The sequence below is a fragment of the Myotis daubentonii genome, chromosome 5, assembly GCF_963259705.1.
Source record: "Myotis daubentonii chromosome 5, mMyoDau2.1, whole genome shotgun sequence".
NCBI classification, from domain to species: Eukaryota; Metazoa; Chordata; class Mammalia; order Chiroptera; family Vespertilionidae; genus Myotis; species Myotis daubentonii.
Window position 1 is genome coordinate 27,866,963 of NC_081844.1, and position 24,134 is coordinate 27,891,096.

Consider the following 24,134-nt stretch of genomic DNA (forward strand, 5'->3'; position numbering starts at 1 on the left):
CAGGAGGGTCGATAAAATGCCAGGACTGCCCCATATTATGGCTGATTCTTCTGTAACCTGATTTGCTTGCTGCCCCCTAAAAAAAGCCACTGAGGGGTGATGGGGGGGGGAAGTTGCCTGGGGAGACCCGATGGTGGGAAGAGGCAGAGAAAGGCTGGAGGCAGGACCTAGGACGCTCTTCATATGCAAATCATTTGCCCGGAGGCAGCCTTAATATTTTGATTCTCTCAAGAGTTGGCCTCACATCTGGGGCCTTTGAAACTGGGAGTAAGAGACTGTCCCAGGTGTGGCAGGGGAGGGGCGACTTTGAGTGGCAGGGCCCTGGGGAGTGGGACTTGGGGTGAGGAGAGTGAAAACAGGGTGCCCCTTTTGGGCGCCAGGCCCACCCTGCTGCTCATCCCCCTCGGCCTCTGGTCCTCTCAGGCGACCTGTTCTGCTTCTCACCCCAGTCTGCATCTTCTACACCCCTCCCCCCATGTCCAATTTCACAGGCTTTGCCTCAGTTTCTCTCTTGATTCTCGAGGTCTTTAGGGGGGAGCCTCTCAATTTCTCTTCTTTGCTCTCAGGCCTTCCTCCTACCCCCCGCGCCTCTTGGTCCCCCTCCTGCCCCCATTTCCAACGTGGAAAAGGTCCAGGGAGGCGAAATTTACAAACACGTGATGGAACCCCTCCCCCATCTCCGTGACTCGCCTGCATAATGGCCTGGGGGGCCGCGGGGTTTGGTCTGGAGCTACCGTCCCCGGAGCGGGCTCCCCCACATCCCGGGCCCCAGACCCCCTGGGTCGGCGCCCAAAGACCAGCTGGGGGCGGGGCTGGGGGGCGGAGCCCGTAACAAAGACTCGGCGCGAGCGAGGGGCCGGGGGCGGGGCGGAACCGGCCGCCGGGGAGGCGGGGGAGGCGGCAGCCGAGGGTCGCCCGGCCGGGCGGGCGGGGTCGCGCCTGGTGGCGGTCCCCGCACGGAGGCGCCGCGGGGGTGGGCGGGGGGCCGGGACGCCGGGCGGGGGGCGCGTCATGTGGCCGCTCACGGTGCCGCCGCCGCCGCTGCTGCTGCTGCTGCTGTGCTCAGGCCTCGCCGGACAGGTAGGGGCCCGGCAGGCAGGTGCGGGCGCGGGGGGCTCCCGGAGGGGAGGGCGGCTCCCGGGGTTCCCTCAGGAGCGGGGTTCGGGGTTCCGCGAGGCCCCCGGGGCTGCGAGGGGCGGAGGGCGCCGCGGGGAGGGGCTGGAAGGTGCACGCTGGCTTTGGGGGATAGGAGTCGGGCTTCAGACCCAGCTTCCAGCTGGGATGCTTTGGGGGACAGTCTGACCCCAGCTTCGAGGGTTTCGACTCCTCGGTGACCCGGAGCCCACCACGCCCGCCATCTCGCTGGAGCTGGGGGGAGCTGGGGGGACTTCAGGGGGCTTTGGGGTGTTGCTTACCCTTTGCTCCCCCATCGTGGCTGGAGGTGCCCAGCGTCGGAGGCCCCCCATTCTTCGCCTGCACCCCCAAGGTGGGGAAGGGGGCGGGGCTCACGTGTGAGTGAGTGACGGGGACATGTGTGAGGGGTGTCGATGGGTGCGGGGTAAACGTGTGCCTTTGTGTCATGACTGGGCGTGCCTGAGAGTTTGTGTGGCTGTGCTGGTGTGGGTCCAGCTGTGCGCGAGTGGGTGTGACGGGGGGGGGGTGTTTGTGCGCGGGGAAGAGTCTGTGCGTGACCGCGGGGGGCTGTGCCTGGGGGCTGGGGTCACAATGTGAGGCTGTGCGGCTGTGCCTGGGGGCTGGGTGTCTGAGTGGGGATGTGGCAGCAAGGCAGGACTTGACCCTGGCGGAGTGTGGGCAGCTGTAGCGGAGGGCAAAGGACGGCGTGTGACAGTGTCCCCGTGACTCTGTCCACCTGCCTGGGTGTCGTACAAAATGTCTGTGACCAGGTGTGTAGCTGTGTGAGAGCTTTGGGGTGACGGTGCGTGTTTGGTGCCTTTGAGTAAACCGCTTGAAAGGGGGTGTGAAGAAGCACGCTAGTACCTAGCGGTGTGTGCAGATGTGTGCACCCATGCGTGTGCGTGTGCGTGTTCATGTGCGTGTGTGTGTGCTGGTGGTGCCTCGAGCACTCCATTTGTGCTTTCACAGAAGCAGGTCTCCCTCTCCATGTTGCTCCCATCTCTTCGGCAGGCTTGGAGGATCTTGCTAAATGTGGGGGTCCAAGCTTTCTGCAGCCATTGGGAAACCTCTTTCCTCCTCCATCTTGGGGGTGCGAGCATCCCCGGGCTCGCAGATCTGTAGGAACTCAGAGGGAAGCTGGAATTGGAAAAAACCAACTGATAACCACAGCCAACGTTTATTAAGTGCTTATTATGTACTGGGCACCTTTTCAAGCACAAGCATGAATGAAGTCACTGAATCCCCCCAGCATTCCACCGGTGGATGCTATTGTGACCCTCGTTTAACAGACGGAGAAACTGAGGCACAGGAAATTAAGTCACTTGCCCAAGCTCAGGACACTTGGGAGGGGCAGAGCTAGAATTCCAGAGGCAGTCTGTCTGGTTTCGGCGCCCACATGTTTGCCCTCTTGTAAAATAATCCACTCCGTGGTGTGGACAGCACCTGTGTAGGCACTAGGAGGGGCTTTAGGTAGAAGCTCCAAGGGAACCAGTCCCGGCACATCCTCTTTCCTGGCCAAGAGAAGAAAGGAATCAGACCCTTGGACGCCAACCTGAAAGGGGCCCTGGGAGGGACGGTCAGACTCTAGATAGGATTTCCAAGCCACAGGGAGAGGCTGTGGGGTCCCCTTCCTCAAGGACGCCTCTGTTTTCCCATCTTTGGACCCACACACTGGGTGGAATAGGAAGCAAGCTCAGTAGCTAGCATCAGGCTGCGCATAGTAGGTGCTCAATGGATACCCCGTATGTGAACCAGAGAAAAGTAGAGTAAACTGAGAAAGAGACAAGAGACCAAAAGAGGCTTATACTTTAGAATTTGCTGGGGAAAAAATGAACCAGGAGTGAAGTTGAATTTGATTTCCAAGAAGTACCCTTGGAACCACCACCTGGGTGCCCCCCCCCCCCGCCCCTGATAGCCCCTAGGAACTCTAGTTTCCCTGTCTTCCAGCCAAGATTGGCTAAGGGTGCGGGAGAGTGTGTGAAATATTACACATCCCAGGGCGGGGAGGGTGTGGTTTGGGGGCGGGCCTAACACGAGGTTTCCTGGGGGCAGAGCTAAACTGGGGTCGGTGGAGGCGGGGCTAAAAGGCGGGCGGGCGGGGCTAAACTGGGTAATCCGTTGGGGCGGGGCCAGTGAGGTCCAACCACGGGCTGCAGTTCCTGCCGGCGGCCACCTCGGGCAATACAGTGTCGTCAACCGCCCTCAGCCCCCAGCGTGCCCACCAGCCCGACCCCCCAGGGAGGGAAGGGGTCTGAGGAATGGATGCTCTGTCCCCCCTCCGCCCCCTCCATCGCTTCCCAGAGCTCCCTCTTCGGTCCCTGCTGGACCCTGGGCACCGCCGAGGGGTCCGTTCTAGGCAGCATTCTTTCGTCCATTCAATCAGACGACACGATTGAGCACTGGGATGCAGCCATGAACCAAGTAATCAAATCCTCTCTCTCCTGGAGCTGATCTTCTGCAGGAGAGACAGGCACGAATCGAATAGATACACAACACAATGCCAAAGCTAAACGTATAATACAACGCAAGCGTCATAAAGAAGTAGGGGGAGGGAATTAAAGAGTGACTGACGGCGGTGGGTGGGGGCTATTTTAGCAGAAGGGCCAGGGACAGTGTCTCTGAGGAGGTGGTATCTAAGGCCACACATGAAAGAGGCGAGCGAGGGAGCCTTCTGGTGTCCAGAGGAAGAGCGTTCAAGGCAGGGAAAGCAAGTGCAAAGGTCCTGAGGTCGGAACAAAGTCGGTGAGCTTGAGGAGCAGCAAGGAGGCTGGTGTGGCTGGAGAGGAGTGAGCCAAAGGGAAGCTGTGGGGAGATGAGACCAGGGAAGTCAGGAGGGGGCAGGCCACATGGGAACTTGTGGACTGTGGGCAGGAGTTTGGATTTGACCTTGAGAGCAGGGGAGTAGCACCTGTCAGAGGAGTCGTCCGTCCTTCCAGGTTCTGTCAGGAATGTTCTAGGTGTGGCCCATGAGTGCCTTGGAGCTACCAGAGAGCTTTCCCTGTGGGAAAGATGCCCCCTTCCTGACCGCCAGACCTTCCCTAAGATCTAGCGACATCTTTGGCACTATCTGGGTTTGGGGTCACCTCTTTTCTGGGGTGCCCATGGGATAGGACAGGAGTAGTAGTTCAGTCTGGATGGCATGCCTCAGGGCCATTCTCTCTGCCTGGGACACTGTCCTCCCAGGCAGCTACTTGACCCCCTCTCTTTCCTTTTGCTTAAATGGCACCTCCTCCAAGAGGCCCACCTTGAACATCCACTGTCGTTCTCTGAGCTCTAGATGTATTTTTCTGCATAGCCTTCATCACTATCTTTACACGAGTTGTTTATTCATTCACAGGTGCTCAACACATATTTGTTGAATGAATGAATGGCTGGATGAATTCCCCTCGTCCTCCCAGAATCTTTTCTTTCTCAAACGGTGGGACTATTGTGCCACGGGAAAGTCGGGGAAACACTGCCCTTGCACCATCCCCCACCCATTTCTAGTCAACCACTGCTCCTGGGTATGAAGCCCCAGGAAAACCCCTCTTCACTGTGCCTGAATTCCCCCATTACCGGGCACCGTTATTTGGAGTTAAGACACCGTGTTAGTAGGCCCCTTTGGAAAATGTGACTGTCCCAGGTGGAGGGAAGTAAAAGGAAATCTTAAGGACTCCTAGTTAATAAATGAATTGGGTATTTTCTTCCCACGAAAGATCGGGGTTGGTGGTGGGTGACACCTAGTGGTGGAATGAGGTCTGTGCAGAGACTGTGTGTGCGTGTGTGTGTGTGTGTGTGTGTGTGTGTGTGACTGTGGCAACGCTGTGCTGGCTGATGTCCCTGTGTGTGTCACGGCCCCGTCCAGGGTGAGGCAAGTGAAGCACTCGCCGCTGGTGCAAAGTTGAAGGGGTGCCCAAAAGCACCAACACCAAGATAGAGAATATCTTACTGCAGCGTCTTTATTTATTTATTTAAAAATATATTTTATTGATTTTTTACAGAGAGGAAGGGAGAGAGATAGAGAGCCAGAAACATCGATGAGAGAGAAACATCGACCAGCTGCCTCCTGCACATCTCCTACTGGGGATGTGCCCTCAACCCAGGTACATGCCCTTGCCTGGAATCGAACCTAGGACCTTTCAGTCCGCAGGCCGACGCTCTATCCACTGAGCCAAACCGGTTTCAGCACTGCAGCATCTTAAGAACATAAACATTCATCCAAAAAATCTGCCATAAACAAAATTTTAAATAAAGACAGAATCCAGTTCTGCACTCGCACCACTAGCATTACTTGCCTCACCTTAACCCTGGCTCTAAAGGAGCGTGTCTGCAGTGCCGATGGGTGTGTGTTTAGGATTGTGCACTTGGCATTGACCGAGCTGGGCACAGAGGCGTGTGTGCCGTATTCGTGTCTGTGGGCATGTGCACCAGTGGCTCTGTGTCCTTATGTGTTGACCATGTGGGCGTGTTGACCAGTGGCTCTGTGTCCTTATGTGTTGACCATGTGGGCGTGTTGACCAGTGGCTCTGTGTCCTTATGTGTTGACTCTGTGTCCTGAGCCCAGCAGCTGGGGTGGGCAGTGACTTTGTGTCCCCAGAATTCACTGTCAGTGCTCGGGCGGCAGTGACTTGCTGTTTTCCTTTATTCGTGCCTTTGTGTGTTCACTTAGGAAGCATTCACTGGGAGCCTTCTGTGTCGAACCTCAAACCAGACACCAAAGGCTGGGCAACAGTTTGAGCTGCCGAGGGGTGGGGTGGAAGACTTCGCTTCTGTGATGTTGGGTCTGGCTGTGCTGGGGAGAAGGGAGTTGCGACAGGAGCTGGAGACTTTGTTCCCACTTTTCGGGAGCTCTCGTCTGAGAACATCAACGTGTCTTCACACCCAGAGTGGAAGCCTGTTCTGTGTTATAGTCATCCATGCAGAGCTCAGTAACGAAGCAAGGAGAAGCCAGATGGAGCAGAGAGCAGTCAGAATAGACTCTCTCTGTGGCTGTCCACTCTCCCTTTGCACACAGTCCTAACAATCCTGGGCAAGGAAGACAGGGAGTCACAGTGTGGAAGACAGAAACCAAAAGGCAAAGTCCGCCGAAGCCACTGAATGATATGGCAAACAGCTCCTGACCTTTAAGGCCCTGAGGGAGCTGCAGTTATTCACAAAAAAACGCATGATATCCCCATGATGAGCCAGATTCTTTCTATTCCTGATTTCTCTAGTAATTCCTACGTGAAAGACAGCAAGGGAGGCACTGGGGATGTGGAGGGCTTCTCAGGGCCACCTTGGGGAGCATGCAGCAGGCACAGGGTCCACGTGCAAAATGTCCAGAGTCAGGCAGGCTTCCTGGAGGAGGTGGCATTTGAGTGGGGCCTTGAAGGATGAGTGAGTGAAGATTGGAGGGTGGACATTCCCTGCAGAAGAAGGTTTTTGGCCAAGCTAGCAATGCGTACAGCACACGGAGGGTTCTGAACACAGGGGTCAGGTGGAGTGGGGATGATGCGCATGGGGAGGTGAGAAAGGAGGGGAGCTTGGAGAGGTAGGTTGTAATCTGGCTATAAGGACCTTGAAGGCTGGTTAAGGATTTTACAATTTATTGAGCTGACAGTACGAGGCCATGGAATGGAATGTGTGTGCATGTCTCTGTGTGTGTGTTTCAATAGAAGGTCTTTTAAAAAAATCAGCAAAATACACATAAAATTTATCATCTTATCCATTTTAAGTGTATAATTCAGTTGTATTAAATACATTCATGTTTTATTTTATTTTTTAAAATGTATTTTTATTGATTTCAGAGAGGAAGGGAGAGGGAGGTAGATGAGAGAGAATCATTGATTGGCTGCCTCCTGTATGCCCCCTACTGGGGATTTGAGCCAATAACTCAAGCATGTGCCCTTGACCGGAATCGAACCTGGGACCCTCCAGTCTGCAGGCCAACGCTCTATCCACTGAGCCAGACCCGCCAGGGCAGTATACTCATGTTTATGTGCAACCATTACTTACCACCATCCATCCCCAGAACTCTTTTCATCTTCCTGAACTGAAACTTTGTCCCCAATAAACAATAACTCCCCATCCTCCCTCTCCCAGCCCCTGACACACATTTTACTTTCTGTCTCTACGAATCTAATTCCTCTAGTGAACTTATATAAGTGGGGCCGTACAGTATATTTCTTTTTGTGACTGCCTTACTTCACTTAGCATGATGTCCTCCAGGTTCATCCATGTTGTAAAAAGGCATTTCAATCTTTTTATAAAAAAATATATTTTATTGATTTTTTTATAGAGAGAAAGAGAGAGGGATAGAGAGTTAGAAATATTGATCAGCTGCCTCTTGCACACCTCCTACTGGGGATGTGCCCACAACCAAGGTACATGCCCTTGGCCAGAATCGAACCTGGGACCTTTCAGTCCACAGGCTGATGCTCTATCCACTGAGCCAAACCGGTTAGGGCGGCATTTCAATCTTTTTGGGGGCTGCATAATATTCCATTGTATGTATATGCCACATCTTGTTTTTCCATTCATCCTTTGGTAGACACTCGGATTGCTTCCACCTTTTGGCTATTGTGGATAAATAATGCTGTTATGAACATGGGTGGACAAATATCTTTCAAGACCTTCCAGTTTTTTTAAAAAATATATATATTTTTATTGATTTCAGAGAGGAAGGGAGAGGGAGAGAGAGATAGAAACATCAATGATGAGAGAGAATCATTGATCAGCTGCTTCCTGCACCCTTCCCACCGGGGATTGAGCATGTGCCCTGGCCGGGAATCGAACCGTGACCTCCTGGTTCATAGGTCGATGCTCAACCACTGAGCCATGCCAACTGGGCTCTTCCAGCTCTTTTGAATATATATCAGAAGTGGGACTGTGCATTATATGGTAATAATGTACTTAAGGTGTTTTTTTTTTTTTCATTTTAAACAAGAAGTTTAAACAATAAGATGCTTGACTTAAAGGGAAAACTATCTAGGATTCATTTCTTTTAGCGTAATGTATCCTTACTTAAAGACAGATTGCCCTCCATGTAACAGCTACGTACAAAAAAGTTACAAATTGTCCTTAGTTTTACAACGATAAATGAAAAACATTAAAATTCTGCAACCAAACAAGGTGTGCAAGGATCTTTATGTTATTCTTTTTTGTTGTTGTTGTTAAACAGCGGGAGCAAAATAACTTACTGGGATATAAAGATGAGAGCTGCATGAGTTTCCACTAATGGAGAAGGGGGTCCTTTCACAGAACCAGTATTTTCCCCAGCCCATCTCCATTTGATGTCGATCAAAACATACCATTGGCCATTTATTTTACAAAATGCAAATGCTGTGTACGTACATCAGTTAATTTGTGCACAATAAGGGGACGGGGATGGGAAAAATGGCGGTATTCTAACTGAGAATGTCTTCTTGGCCTGGAGGAACCGAGTTCTGGATAAAGTAGCAGGTTCCCTTTGTGGTGGACACCTCCCGTCCGCTGCCAGAACACGTCCGTGGTACCTTCATCCTCCCTTTCCACCTGTGCAGGCGTGTCTGTGTCATTGATTGGCTGCCCAGCAAATCAGAATCTGATCGGCCTCATTGGCAAACCCTGTCTTTCACAATAGGCCTTCATTTGTTTACTAAGTGGCGTATGCCTCTTAATCTTTTTTTAAAATATATTTTTTATTGATTTTTTTTTACACAGAGGAAGGGAGAGGGATAGAGTTAGAAACATCGATGAGAGAGAAACATCGATAGGCTGCCTCCTGCACATCCCCTACTAGGGTTGTACCCGAAACCAAGGTACATGCCCTTGACTGGAATCGAACCCGGGACCCCTCAGTCCACAGGCCAACGCTCTATCCACTGAGCTAAACCGGTTAGGGCTAATCCTAAACTGTACCCAGAACCATCCTGCCCCGACACCTTCAAATAAACATGATCATGTTCTTAGTCTTGACTCCTTGGGCTTTTTGTTGACTCGTGTGGGAGTCGCTTCACAAAAGACGTACCAGGTCCGCCCTGAATGAGCACACAAGCAGCACCAGGAGCCAGTGATGCATTTCAGTTTTTGAGGAACTCCCAGGCTGCTTTCCATAGTGGCTGCCCCGTTTTCCGTTCTCACCAGCGGTGCACAAGGGTTCCAATGTCTCCACATCCTCACTGACACTTGTTATTACCTGACTTTTGATTCTGGCCCATCCTCAAGGGGTGAGGTGAGCTCTCACTGTGGCTTTGATCTGCATTTCATTCGGGGGTTAGTGATGGAGAGCATCCTTTCAGGTGTTTATTGGTCATTTGTGCATCTTCTTTGGAGAAATGTCTAGCTAAGTCCTTTGTCCGTTTTTAAATTGGGTTGTATTTTGTTGTTGTTGCTGTTTAAAGAGGTCTTAAAGCCAGGAATGAGGCATGGTTGGATTTGTGCGAGGGACAGAGCCTCTTGCTATAACATGGAAGACAGACAGGAGTGGGAAGAGTAAAGGTGTGAAGACGGAATTATTTCAGGAGCTGACAAGGCCTGAGGCAGATTGGGGGCAACCAGAGGCGCGGCAAGACTAACACTCGGGGGTGGTGAACGGAGGGAGGGCACTTCTCATTGTCTGAGTCCTTAACAAGGCCGCCTGGCTCCTTCCCACCTCCTCCTGGAATTCTGAACCAGGCGAGAAGCAGAGACGACAGGAGAAAGACTGCGCTGAGAGGAGAGAAAAAACAGCTCTTCCAAGGAGGGAAAAAAAGGAGACATATTTCAACACCATTTCCCAAAACTTGCTGTAACCAAGAAAAAAAACAAACCTAAAAGCAGCCACAGGCTAGAAGGCTCATACCATTTGTGTTCTGAGGGACGCAGAGCGGCGTGTGCGTGGACATGCATTCAGGCCTGTCTTTACGTGTGGGCTGAGGTGGCCCGGAGGACAGGGGCCACTTGGCTTTCTGCCAAGGACACGGAGTTTTGTGTGGTGTGTGATTTCTAGCGTTTCCACTGGAGAGCTCTACTATTTTTTACCTGCTGCCCATCAGAGACGGGACTTACGTTTTATGCTTGATGCCCTAATTCATATTTTTGAATACATTTTCTCTTGACATAAAACCTGCACAGGTCATAAGGGTGCATCTTGATAAGTTGTCTTGAGGTGACATAGTGTTACCAGCACCAGGTCAAGAAACAGAACTTTGCCCACTGGCATGGTTCAGTTGTTGAGCATCGACCTATGAACCAGGAGGTCACGGTTGGATTCCGGTCAGGGCATATGCCTGGGTTGTGGGCGCGATCCCCAGTGGGGGAGGCGTGCAGGAGGCGGCCGATTGATGTTTCTCTCTCATCATTGATGTTTCTTTCTCTCGCTCCCTCTCCCTTCCTCTCTGAAATCAATAAAAATATATTATAAGAAAAAGAAACATAACTTTGCAAAAATCCAGAGGCGCCCTCATGCTCCTTCCAGGTACCTGCTCCACCCCCCTCCCCCAGAGTCACCCACCACTAAGCTGACATCTCTCACCACACTGGTTTCACCCACTTGTTAACCTCATGAAGTCATGAAGTGTGTAGTTTTTGGCATTCGGTTTCTTCAGCTCCGCATAGTGTTTCTCCGTATGGTTGTTTTGTGATGGATCGTGTGTTTTCATCTCTTTGTGGTGCTCCATTGTGTGATATACCATGACATGTCTGGTTTAGGCATTTGGGTTGGTGACATTTGTGGCTGACACAAACAGTACTGACATAGACACTCTGACACATGTCTGTAAGGATGCTTGGCTATACGCATTCAGTAGATTCTCTTCATTCACAGTAGTTATCCTACATAATAAAAGCCTAATATGCTAAGTGTCCGGTCGTCCCATCGTCCATTCAACCAATCAAAGTGTAATATGCTGCCCTGACTGGTTTGGCTCAGTGGATGGAGCGTCAGCCTGCGGACTCAAGGGTCCGGGGTTTGGTTCCAGTCAGGGGCATGTACCTTGGTTGTGGGCACATGCCCAGGAGGGAGTGTGCAGAAGGCAGCTGATTGATGTTTCTCTCTCATCGATGTTTCTCTCTATCCCTCTCCCTTCCTCTCTATAAAAAAAAAAAATAAGAAAAAAAGCATGTAATATGCTAATGATATGCTAAGGCGCTCAACCGCTTGCCATGATGTGCACTGACCACCAGGGGTCAGACACTCAATGCAGGAGCTGCCCCCTGGTGGTAAGTGCAGCTCAGCTAGAAGCCAGGCACACAGCTGGAGCGGGCCTAAGCCGGCAGTCGGACATCCCCTGAGGGCTCCCAGACTGCAAGAGGGTGTGGGCCAGGCTGAAGGACCGCCCCCCCAGTGCATGAATTTTGTGCACCAAGCCTCTAGTGTTCTATATAATAAAAGCCTAATATGCAAATCGACCAAACAGCAGAGTGACCAGCGGAACAACCGGTTGCTATGATGCACACTGACCACTAGGGGGCAGATGCTCAATGCAGGAGCTGCCCCCAGCCCGCAGGCCCCAGGCCAGCCACAGCAGGTGCCAGCAAGGGCCCCCCAATTGCCCTGCCAGTCACCCCACAGATCAGCCTTGATCACCGGCCAGGCCTAGGGACCCTACCTGTGCATGAATTTTGTGCACCGGGCCTCCAGTGTTCTATAAAAACCCAGTGGACACTGAATTAACAAATACTGAATCATTGCAGGGTTAGATTCCTGCAAGCCTCTGGTCACAACATATTTGTGGACCAAACAATAGCAGCCTTGTTTTATATGTGTTTCTGTTTAAAACACCTTATTTCATATAAATTGTGGGTTCATTAGCATCAAACTCACAGCCAATGGCAGTATAACTCATACCTGAATGAAATTTATCGACCAGACATATTTTCTCCTGAAGACCCACCCCAGCCTTCCTGTGCTTGGAGACGCTAGACAGCCGTTCAGCGCTATGCGTAGGAGCTGCTTAAAGTAGAGAAATCACCAATAAAAACCATGAAAATGTGAACAATTTGGCACTCAATAGACTGAAAAGGACATGTTTACAGTTAGGAGAGCTGGAACAAGAAGGCAGAGCATGGCTGTGGGTGACCAAATTTTTGCTACTCTGTGCATGTCCACGAATGACCACAAAAACCCTGCAACTGTTGATTTGGGGGGTTATAAATAAATTGTAATGAGTAGGCGAGCTTGCCAATACAAAATCTGCCAATAGCGAGATTCAACTGTATATGCCTAAGAGTAGGATTGCTGGTCTTTGGGTGGGTATAGTGAGCTTTAGGAGATATTACCCAGCAGCCTTCCAAGCTTCTGAAGGCTCTTCAAAGAGTTTACCAATTTATTCTTCCACCAGCACTGTCTGAGAGGCCAGCTCTTCCACATCATCACAACACCTGGGGTTGTCTTTTTCATTTCAGACATTCTCATGGGTGTGCAGTGATATCACTTTATGGGTTTAATTTACAGTTCTTTTTAAAAACATATTTTTACTGATTTCAGATAGAAAGGGATGTAGTGGAGAGAGAGAGAGAGAGGAAGAGAGAGAGAGAGAGAGAGAGAGAGAGAGAGAGAGAGAGAGAGAGAGAGAGAGAGAGAGAAACATCAATGATGAGAGAGAATCATTAGCTGCCTCCTGCAGGCCCCTTACTGGGGATCAAGCCCACAACCCGGGCATGTGCCCTGACCTGGAATTGAACTGTGACCTCCTGGTTCATAGGTCGATGCTCAACCACTGAGCCAAACCAGCCAGGCTAATTTACAGCTCTTGATGACTGATAGTGCTAACTACCTTTTCACATGTTTATTTACCACTCAGGTATTTCCATTTGTGAAATGCCTGTTCAAGTCTTTTGCCCATTTTTCTATTAGGATGTCAGCCTTTTCCTTATTGATTTGTAGGAATATATCTATACATATTTTATATAAATAGAAAATCAGGATATGAGTTCTTTATTGGACATAGGATTGCAGATACCTCCTCTTACTCTGTGGCTTGTCTTTTCATTCTCTTCATGGTATCTTTGATCAATAAAAATTTAAAATTTTAATGTAGTTCAGGTGATTTTTTCCTTCGTTAGTGCTTGTTACTGTTCAGTTTTAGTGATCTAAACTAAAGTGATCCTATCTCAGAGTAATGAAGATATCCTTCTATATTTTCTACTAAAAGCTTTATTGTTTACCTTTCACCTTTAGGATGTACAGTCTACCTGGAATTGATTTTTGTATATGATGTGAGGTAGGGATCAAATTAATTCTTTCCTCTATGAATAGGTTGGATGGACTCAGCACCATGTAACCTGTCTGTCTGGAATAGAATCCTGGGGGCCTTTGGGAAAGTTTCTTAACATCTCTGTGCATCTATTTCTTCATTTTAATTAGAATCATGTTTACTTCATAGTGGTATTCTGAGGGTTAAATGAGTTATTTCATGTATATCACTGCATGTTATCAGTACTTGACACGTATTTAATAAACCTTAGCAATAATTGTTATTGTTTCTGACAGTTGTTAATGTTTTTCCTCCTGGGAATTTTCAGGAAATAAAACATTACTTCCCATGGCTCCCAGTCTTAGTGCACTCAGGCTGCCATAACAGAATACCACAGACGGGGTGGTTTATAAACAACATAGATTTATATCACATACACAAAAGACATTTCTATCTCACAGTCTGGAGGGCTGAGAAGTCCAAAATCAAGGTGCAAGCAGATGTGGTGCCTTCACTTCCTGGCTCACCGATAGTGCCTGCTTGCTGTCTCCTCCTCACATGGGGGAAGGGGCAAGGGAGCTCTCTGGGTCTTCTTTAGAAGGGCACCGTCCCATTCGGGAAGGCTCACCCTCATGACCTAATCACCTCCCCAACACCTCACCTCCTAATACCATCGCCTTGGGGGTTAGGGCTTCAACATATGAATGCTGGAAGAACAAACATTCCATCCACAGCACTCCCAAACGCCATGCTTAGGGTGATGATGGTGATGGAGCGGGGAAGACACTCTCTGGAGATATTTCTGCATCAAAATCAGCAGCATTGTTGCTGGCTTGACTGGCGGAGTAGGAAGAGAGAACACAGGGGTAAAACGGAGCAAGACCTGTAGTTTCTAACTATGGGTACACCCGGGCTATGTTCCTGGGAACTGAGGAGCATAGGGTGCACAATTTAAGGAAGAACTCATTCTCATGTCAGTGCAAGCACAGGGCACCTAAGGGAAGGGGCCTTGCAGGGGAAGTTTAAGAATGTCCCCTCTTTTAACAGTTTTATTTAGGTACTAGGGGCCCAGTGCACGAATTCGTGCACTATTGGGGTCGCTTGGCATGGCCTGTGGAATTGGGTCAAAACCCACTCTCCAACATCCCCCAAGGAGTCCCGGCATGCGAGAGGGAGCAGCCCAGACCGAGGGACCCAACTGGTGCATAATCGGGGCTGGGAGGGGATGTGGGAGGGTGGCCAGCTGGGGAGGGACTGCAGGAGGGCTCCAGGGCGTGTCTGGCCCATCTCACTCAGTCCCAATTGGCCAGACCCCAGCAGCAAGCTAACCTACCAGTTGGAGCATCTGCCCCCTGTGGCCAGTGCATGTCATAGCGAGCAATTGAGCAGCTTTAGCACATCATTAGCATATTACGCTTTGATTGGTTGAACGGCTGACCAAATGACCAGACACTTAGCATATTAGGCTTTTATCATATAGGATAATTTACATACCATAAAATCCACCTGTTCGAGTGTGCAATTCAATGGCATTTAGTAAATTGACAGAGTTGTGCAAACATCACCTCCATCCAGTTTTAGGACATTTCTATCACCCCCCACCCCCAAAAGATCCCTCGTGCCCATCTCAGCCCATCCTCACTCTCACCTGAAATTATGAAATTGTTTGAAATTAGTGATTGTTTGGTTCTTTCACTTAGCCAAATATTTTGAGGCTTATCCATATTGTAGAATGTGTCAGTAGTTCATTTCTTTTTGTTGCTGAATGGCATTCCATAATATGGGTGGACCAGTTTTATCCATTCACTAGTCGATGGCCATTTCGATGGTTTCCTTCATTATGAAAAATGCTGCTATGAATATTCATATATAAGCTTTTCCATGCACATGTTTTGATTTCTCTAGGGTAAATGGAATTGTTGGGTCTTATGGTAAGTTTCTGTTTAACTGTTAAAGAAACTGCTAAATTGTTTCTCAAAGTGGTTGCAACATTTTATACTCCCACTTGCAATAGGTTCTGGTTTTGCCACATCATCACCAATACTTGGTACTGCCTTTTTTTTTAACCCTCACCCAAAGATACATTTTTATTATTGATTTTAGAGAGAGAGGAAGGGAGGGAGGGAAGGAGAGAGAGAGAGAAAGAGAGAGAGAGAGAGAGAGAGATCAATATGAGAGAGAAACATCAATCCTCTGCCTCCAGTACACACCAGGACCAGGGGTTGAACCCATAACCTAGGTATGTGCCCTGAACAGAAATCAAACCTGCAACCTTCTGGTGCACAGGATGATGCTCCAACCACTAACCCCCCCGGCCAGGGCAGTCCTGCCTTTTTGATTGCGGTTGATCTGGCGGATGCCGCCTGCTCTCAGTCCCACTGTGAAAGACACAAGTGGAGCTGTCCAAGAAGCAGGTGGGCACAGGTGTCTCAGTTCCAGGTGGAGATCTGGGCTGTAGCTATACCTCTGGGAGGCCTCAGCTGTAGATGTATTTAATCACGCAGTCAACAATTTCTTGGGCCAATTACTGCCCAAAGTCTTGGGGATGCAGCTGTGAAAAATACAGGCTTGTTAAAATTCAAGTCTAATGGAGCCGACAGACCATAAAGAATAGAATGTCACATGCTGTTCAAAAAAAAATAGAGCCGTGTAAAGGACAGAGAGTGGTGTGGATGAGGCGGCCGGGGAAGGTCTATAATGGCCATATTACTCAGAGCCCAGTCAGGGAAACAAACTACTCTAGGGTATCAAAGAGGGGATTTAACACAGGAAATTGGTTGAGTGTGAGATGGAAGAGCTGAGAAGCCAACCTGATGGAATGATCAGGGAATCCAGCAATAAGCCATAGTACCAAGCTGTTAGAGGGACATGACCAAGGGTGATGTGATGAGAAAAGGGCTCTTGTGTGGGAGTTGGCTTCAACCAGCCAGAATACCCCACCCCACCCCAAGCTGAAGGAGAGAAGAGAAATACCTCTGCTCCTTCCTTCCTCTCCCCTTTCCAATCTCCCTCCGTTGCCTCCCGTTGGATGAGTTTAACAGGAAGCCAGTGTGCAAGGGAAACTGGGAAATGTAGTTTTCTGGAGAAGGGTAGGGCATGTATCTTACCCATACAATGACAGAACAGAGATATAAATGAAATGAGCAAACCATGTGTATCTGTGGCGATAGTGTTCTGGGTAAAGGACAGCAAGTGCTAAGGTCCTGGGGCCAGATGGAACCCAAACTCTGGCATGATGGTCTACCAGCAGTTCTCAACCTGTGGGTCGCGAACCCTTTGGCGGTCGAACGACCCTTTCACAGGGGTCACCTAAGACCATCCTGCATATCAGATATTTACATTATGATTCATAATAGTAGCAACATTACAGTTATGAAGTAGCAACAAAAATAATTTTACGGTTGGGTCACAACATGAGGAACTGTATTTAAAGGGCCAGAAGGTTGAGAACCACTGGCTAGGCTAAGTGTAGAGAGTGAGAGGGGCTGGGGACCTATGACCAAGCCTTGGAAAATATAAATATTTAGGGAGAAGGTAGGAGACAGTGATGGTGCAGCTAGAGAAGTGGGGGCAGAACTAGAAAGAATAAGGTGTCTGAAATCAAGGGACAAATTACTTTCAAGAAGGAGGGAATGGCCCAGCCGGTGTAGCTCAGTGGTTGAGTATTGACCTATGAACCAGGAGGTCACGGTTCAATTCCCTGACAGGGCACATGCCTGGATTGCCGGCTTGATCCCCAGTAGGGAGCGTGCAGGAGGCAGCCTATCAATGATTCTCTCTTATCATGGATGTTTCTATCTCTCTCCCTCTCCCTTCCTCTCTGAAATCAATAAAAATATATTTATAAAGAGATAGAAACATCCATGATAAGAGAGAATCATTGATTGGCTGCCTCCTGCACGCTCCCTACTGGTGATTGAGCCCACAACCTGGGCATGTGCCCTGATGGGAATCAAACCTGGGACCCTCCTCAGTCCGCAGGCCAACACTGTATCCACTGAGCCAAACCAACTAGGGCTAAAAATGTATATTTTTAAAAAATATAATTTTCTCATCTATGGAGGCGATCAGGTGATTTAAAAAAGAAGGAGGGAATGATCCATGAAGACTAACCCATGAGAGTGACTACGTGAGGGCTCGTGTGAGGCTGTGGGACTGGCCATTGGAAGGTCATTAGCCACTTTGGTGAGGAGTTTTGGGAAGAGGGAGGAGGTGGGGGGAAGTGGTGACAGCAGGGCAGGTGTGAGAGAAGACCACTCGGTGGAGAAGTTGGCTGAAAGGCGCGAGGGCAGTTTCCCGCAGCGCCAGTGTTGAGTGAGATTACCATTGGCTTCCAAATTCTCTAAGCCAGGAGGCCTGGAGTCCAGCGGTTTTGGCATCTAAAATCAGACCTGGGTTCAAATCCTGGGGCCCCATGTACCTGCTGGGTCACCTTGAGCTGGGCCCCTCTCCTCGCTGAGCCTATTTCCTCACCTGTAAATAGGGGAGTCGCTGTACTTTGCATGGGAGGTTGTAACGACTGCTCAGCAAGCAAATCTGCAGTGTTCAGCACTCATAAATGCAAGCTGTAGTACAAGTAGGCAAGGACACATCTCATTTTTTAAAGCTTAATATCAGTTGCAAATAATCATAAGAACAGCGGCCTGGCGGGTGTGGCTCAGTGGTTGAGCATCGACCTATGAACCAGGAGGTCACGGTTCGATTCCCAATAGGGGCATATGCCTGGGCTGCAGGCTTGATCCCAGTTATGGGGTGTGCAGGAGGCAGCTGATCAGTGATTCTCTCCCATCATTGATGTTTCTATTTCTCCCTCTCCCAAATCAATTATATATATATATATATATTTTAAAAGAACAGCGGTTACTCTATATGAAACACCATGTCCCAGACACTCTGCAAAATGCTTTACAAGCACCATCTCCCCCTCACTCTCCCCCAGCTCACTCTGCTCCAATCACAATGGCCTCCTCCCTGGCCCTTGAACACGTATGCTCCTGCCCAGGGCCTTTGCACTTGCTGTTCCCACTGCCTGGAACTCTTCCCTCAGGTATCCAAATGGCTCCCTCCCTCCCTCCCTTCTTCGAATCTCTGCTCAAATGTCACTTTTCCCAAACCACCCTGCTTAAGGTTTACTCCGTATTTATTTTTCTGCCCCACCCGAACCCCGATGTCTTATTTTACGTTTGTTTTCTTATTTCTTGTCCGATTCACCCCACAGAATGTTCAGCGCCACGAAGGCAGGCATTCTGTTTGTTGTTCACAGTGCCTGGGACATGGATGCTCAGTAGCTTTCACTGATTCTCAGGACACTGGAGCCCTTTACACACATGCGGTCCGTTGTCCTTGCAACCACCCACTTGGCAGATGAGGAAACTGAGGCAGAGAGAGAAGTCATTGTTGGAAGTCAGAACCTGCCTCTCTCCTGCCTCTCTCAGAAAAAAAGGACCGTTCAAGGCACGCACCCCGTGTTCAGGGCTGTTCCCCAGGCGAGACCTTGCAAAAGCCTGAGTCATCGCCACCTCCAGACGGCGGCGGCCCGGACTGAGGGCGGCGGCGGCGCGAGGTGATGCGGGGACGCCAGGAGGGGGCGTGAGTGCAGGGAAAACAGAGGAAATGGAACCGGCCGGGCGCTCCTCCCGGCAGCCTCGCCGCCCCCGCCCGCGGCTGGTGCGGGGGTGGGAGGTGCGGGGGCTCTGCACGCCCGGTTCCCCCGGGCCCGGAGTCCTGGGGCCTGGAGGGGGGTCCCGAGGGTCGGTTCCCGCCCCCTCTCCAAGTTCAAGTTGCGCCTGGAGAGCCGCCTGGGACTTGACTGCAAAAGGCTGCCGGTCTCCGCTGTGCCCGGCCGTCATGCCGCCCCCGGCGCACCGGGGAATCCTCGCTGCCCTAGTGACCCCCATTCCCGCACCTTTGTCAAGTCACTGCGTCTACTGGCTTCAGACCCGCCACTCCGGCTTCCCCGGTTCTGAAACGACCCGAGTGGCCCTGGTCCCCGGAGCGCCCCTTCCCAAGGAAAAGGAGACTCTGGGCCGCGGGATTCCTGGGGGCGCACCATCCTGCCCCCCAGACTCTCACACCTGTGTCCCCTGTTTTAGCGAGCGGGGTTGCTGTCCTCACTGGGGAGGAGCGGGACTGGGACTCCGGTCCCCTGCCGGCGCGGGGTGGTCGCGGGGCCAAGCGCCGGGGAGTCTGTGCGCGGGGGTGGCCCGGGAACCCCGCCGGCGGTGGGGAGGGGGCGACCGCGGGGGCGGGGCTGGGGATGCCGCGGCTGGGGCGGGGGGTCTCTCTCCGGGAGGGGCGGTCCCGGGCGGGGGGCGGCCAGCCTGGGGAGGGGAGCGGGGCCGTCGGGGCTCCCCCCCGCCCCCCGCCGGGCTCCGGGCCTGGGCCGTGACGTCACGGCGGCTGGAAGTGCCCGGCGCGGAGGCGCGGGAGGGGGCGGGGGCCGAGCCGGCGCTTTATAAGCGGAGCCCGCCCGGCGCGCGGAGCCGCAGCCCGCGTCCCAGAGCCCCCCGGCCGGCCGGCCCGACCCCAAGCCCAGCTCGCGCTCGCGCCCCCGGGGCCGCGGGGCGGCGAGGGCCGGAGCGCCAGGCGGCGGGCGGGAGCGGGGCGCGCGGCGGGCGGCCGCGGGGCATGAGGCAGGGGCGCGATGTCGGTGCCGCTGCTCAAGATCGGGGCCGTGCTGAGCACCATGGCCATGGTCACCAACTGGATGTCGCAGACGCTGCCCTCTCTCGTGGGGCTCAACGGCACCGTGTCCCGCGCCGGCGCCTCCGAGAAAATCGTGAGTGGCGGCCGCGCGGGGGGCGCTCCCGGGGGGCGTGGTGCCCGTGCCGCCGCCGCCGCCGCCGCAGCCCCCGGGGACCCCCGGCCCCCAGTTTCCCGGCCCGGGGGCGCCCTCTCGGGGCCGGGGGCGGGGCGCCGAGGCGGCGGGGCCCGGGACCCTCCGCCACTGTTACTGTTATTTCTTCTTATTAGTGAGCAGCGTCCGAGTGGCAACGATGTCCTAGGCTCGCTCCGCCCGGGGTGGAGGCGGCGGGGGTTCGGGCTGAGTGGGACGGGGCGGAGGTTGGGGTGGGGGACCCCGCCTCGGAATGGGGTAGCCTCGGGGTCCCCGAGTGCCTCCACCTTCAGGATCTCTCCCTGTTTGCGTCGGTGTCTCTGAATAGTCCCGTGTCTGTCTGTCTGTCTGCCTGTGTGCGTGTCTCTCTGTCTGTCTATTCTTTTGCCTGTGGTTTGCTTCTCTGTTTCTGTCTCTCCCTGCCTCTGTCTCTGTTGCGCTGTCTCTGACTTTGAATCTTTTTTTGTGTGTGTCTCTTTTTCTCTCCCTTGCCCCCCCGCACCCCCACCCCCCAGCATCTCCCTCCTCATTACCTGCCTTACCACGTGCTGAATATTTATTCCCATAACTTGCCCTCCCAGAAGGGTCTCCGACTGGGCGGGGCTGACGCTGCCCCCAGAAGCTCCAGTATTGCCCCCTCCCCCATGCCATCCTATCCTCCATCACCTTCATCCTCTAGCCTTCCTGCCACAGAGCTGGAGGGGAGGGAGGGGGTTTATAATGGTGGTCCTGGTGTCCTGAGGAGGGGCGGGGGAAGGCATCCTCCATGGAAAACTTCCCTCAGCCTCCTCCAGATACGTCCCTCCCGCCCCTTCCCTCTTCAGTCTGTTTGCGGGACTCCTCCCCTTACATGGAGCTGGGATGCTCGGGCTCCCTCTCCTGCTTGATTTCCCCCCAACTTCGCCAGCAAACGCGGTTTAGCTTCCGATGGCTTCCACACTGCTGCTTCCTATGCCTTCCATGGAAGAAAAGGGGTCTTTGCTCCAAAGACTTTCAGGCCTGGGCTCAGCCCCTGGGGAGAAATGGCACTGGGTTTGGCACAAGTGAGGGCGTTCAGGCCACGTTCTCAAGCTTGAAGCCAATGTGTGAAACAGTGTCTTTCTGTGTGTCTCAAGTACGTCCTGGTGTGTCCATCCCTGCATGAGTTCCAGTGTGCTGCGGGGGGGAGGGGGGTGGTGGAAGGGGGCTGCGAGAAAGTTTATGTGTTTTGCCAGCGTGAGGGTCTAAGTGTATCTTCGTGTGTAAGGGTGCATCCCAGGACGAGTGTGAGTGTGTCCCTGGGTGAGTGTGTCCAGATGCAGATGCACCTAAGTGTGTCTCTGCAGCTGTATGTCCCTGACTGTGGGTTTGCATGTGCTATGTGATTGCATCTGCACATGTGAGTCTGTATACATGAGCCTGAGACAGCCTTCTTGCTGTTACCTTCTGAGGGGCAAGAAAGATGATGGTGTCTCATTGAAATTAGAAGCCAGATTCCTCTCCCCCACCATCTTAGGAGTGCGAGTTTTTGTAAGTGTGTGCATGATTATGTGCAGTGTGTGGTGTGTAAATGAGAGCATATGCTATGTCTGAGGAATGTGTACATAAGTGTGTAAGAGTGGGTCTCTGAGTTATGATGTTGTGTGTGCATATGTGTCTGTACAAGTATGTACATATGCATGTGTGTGTTTTGTGTGCATTTTAAGTGTAGACATGTATGTCTTCAGAAGAGTGTGATATATGTGCAAGTGTGTATCTATGCCTACCTTGTATTATATGTATGTGGGTGGACTCCTTTGTGTACCATGTGTTTTCTGTAAATATGTGTGTGTGTGTGTGTGTGTGTGTGTGTGTGTGTGTGTGTGTGCGCGCGCACTCAAACAGTCCTGGTCCCCAATCTGGCCCATCCGTAGTTAACAGCGCCTTGATCAATGCTTCCATGGAATTGCCTGCTGAAGCTAATAGTTCTCCCATCCCTGAGCCCCACCCCATCCCTGAGTCTCACTAAGCCTTGCCAGAGGGCTCTGTGGAGTGAGATGCCCGGGACCTGGGAGGGAACTGTGACATGAGGGTGTTCTAGAAGGATCTTGGGAGTGTCTCATAGACCTAGGCGGGATCCAGACTTTCTCCCAACTTGCTCTATGACTTGCTCTTGATTCTGGACCAGTGACTTCACCACTGTGCAGTTTACTCATCTATAAAATGGGCATGATGATTCTTACCTCACAGAATTGTCATGGTTAACAGATCTACTGTCCAGCTTCCCATCCATCCATCCATCCATCCATCCATCCATCCATCTTTATCCATTCACCCATCTCTATTCTTTTATCCATCTCTCCATCCATCCATCCATCCATCCATCCACTCATCCATTTATCTTTTTATTTTTCCATTCATCTATTCATCCACCTCTCCATCCATTAGCCATAATTTGTCTCTCCATTTCTCCTTCCATCTGTCTATCTCTCTATCCATCTATTCACCTATCCCTCCATTCAATCATTATCCACCATCCAACCATTTCTTCATCTATCCTCTATTTATTCATCCTTCCATCCATCCATCTCTCCATCCATCTTGTTTAGTCAACAGAATCATTGAGTGCTTCCTCTGTGTCAAGCACATGTATGCTTGAAAGCCCCAGCCCAGTGCCTGACATAGATTCTCAGTTAGAGATAGGACTCCAAGTCAGACACCTGGGTTTGAATTCTGGCCCTGAAATTTACTAGCAGAATGACCTTGAGGGAAATTATTTGATCTCTTTAAGCTTGGCTACAATGACTCCCCATTGTCAAGGAGAGTCAGATTCCCATTAAACCATCGGACCCATGTGAACTTCAATGTTTTGCTCACTACTGAACCCTAAGGTTTGATGCAATAAATATAGAATGTCCCCCAAAATGTATACACACGCTTTGAATAATTAGAAAGGCAGTGGTTATTAAAATACATTTTATTCCTCCCACCCCCCCGGGCTGGCATGGCTCAGTGGTTGAGCATCGACCTGTGAACCAGGAGGTCATGGTTTGATTTCCGATCAATTGGGGCACATGCTGGTGTTGTGGGCTTGACCCCTAGTCGGGGGTGTGCAGGAGGCAGCTGATCAGTGATTCTCTCTCATCATTGATGCTTTTCTCTCCCTCTCCCTTCCTCTCTGAAATCAATAAAAAAAAATCTTTAAAAAATTTAAAAATACATTTCATTTTCAAAATTGAGCTGTCAGCTGTTAAAGTGTGTATACAGGGACACCCTGTATTTGTCAAGTGGCTGAATCAACAATCAAATCTTCATAAGGATTCAACCTTCACATGGAAACCAATGGTTGGGTGCACATAGGTTAGCGATTTTCAACCTTTTTCATCTCATGGCACATATAAACTCATTGCTAAAATCCTGCGGCACACTAAAAATAAATTTTTTGCTGAGCTAACAACAACAAAAAGGTATAATATTGGTTCGTTCATGCCAGACGGCTATTGTGGTGGTGGCTGTTGTCATTTTTTTTTATTTGACAATCTAAGGGAAAAGAGGTCAGTGCCCCAGACTAAATAGTCAGGTGTTGCATGTTTTTTAAATTCTTGCGGCAAACCAGTTGAAAATTGCTGATATAGATGCTCAGTAAGGAGGAGGTACTTTGCTTGCCGTTGTAGCCAAGCACATCACATGCCTGAAATAAATATTTTTAAGTGTTTAAATTAATAATCCATTTTCCTAAGGATTGGGAAGAACAAATGGAAGTGACTAGGCACATAGTAGGTGCTTAGTAAGGAGGAGTTGTAAGAAGGTATGGAGCACCAACATGGGTAAGTAAGCTGACGGGTTCAGGAGCGCGGGTAGTGAGAAGTCCCAGTTATAAGGCAGAAGTTTGAACGCTGGCATTTGGCTTAATAAAGAACCTCAGTGGTGAGGTGTGAGAGCTGGTGAGCCCAGACTCTCTGGGCCTTCTTGTCTCTGGCTTCCCCTCCCCGATCTGATCCAGAGGAGCAACTTAGCATGCCGAGAGATTCTAAGAGAGGGTGTTACAGACCATCTCTGGGAAGGAGGGGGAGGAAGCTGCCACTGCTGCTATC

The 24,134-nt window shown here is 51.1% G+C and overlaps 1 protein-coding gene across 2 annotated transcripts in view; it reads left to right on the forward strand.

Moving 5' to 3' along the window:
* The first annotated feature begins 997 nt into the window (after positions 1 to 997).
* The window catches only part of OLFM2 (olfactomedin 2), a 67,124-nt gene continuing 43,987 nt past the window's right edge, over positions 998 to 24,134 (forward strand). The window contains exon 1 of one of the 2 annotated variants that reach the window (XM_059696884.1): positions 998 to 1,080. In XM_059696884.1, the coding sequence (XP_059552867.1) occupies positions 1,012 to 1,080 (69 nt within the window). In that variant the 5' untranslated portion in view covers positions 998 to 1,011. Of the gene's footprint in view, positions 1,081 to 19,714; positions 20,026 to 24,134 lie in introns of those variants that run through there. The other variant, XM_059696883.1, reaches the window with a different exon arrangement.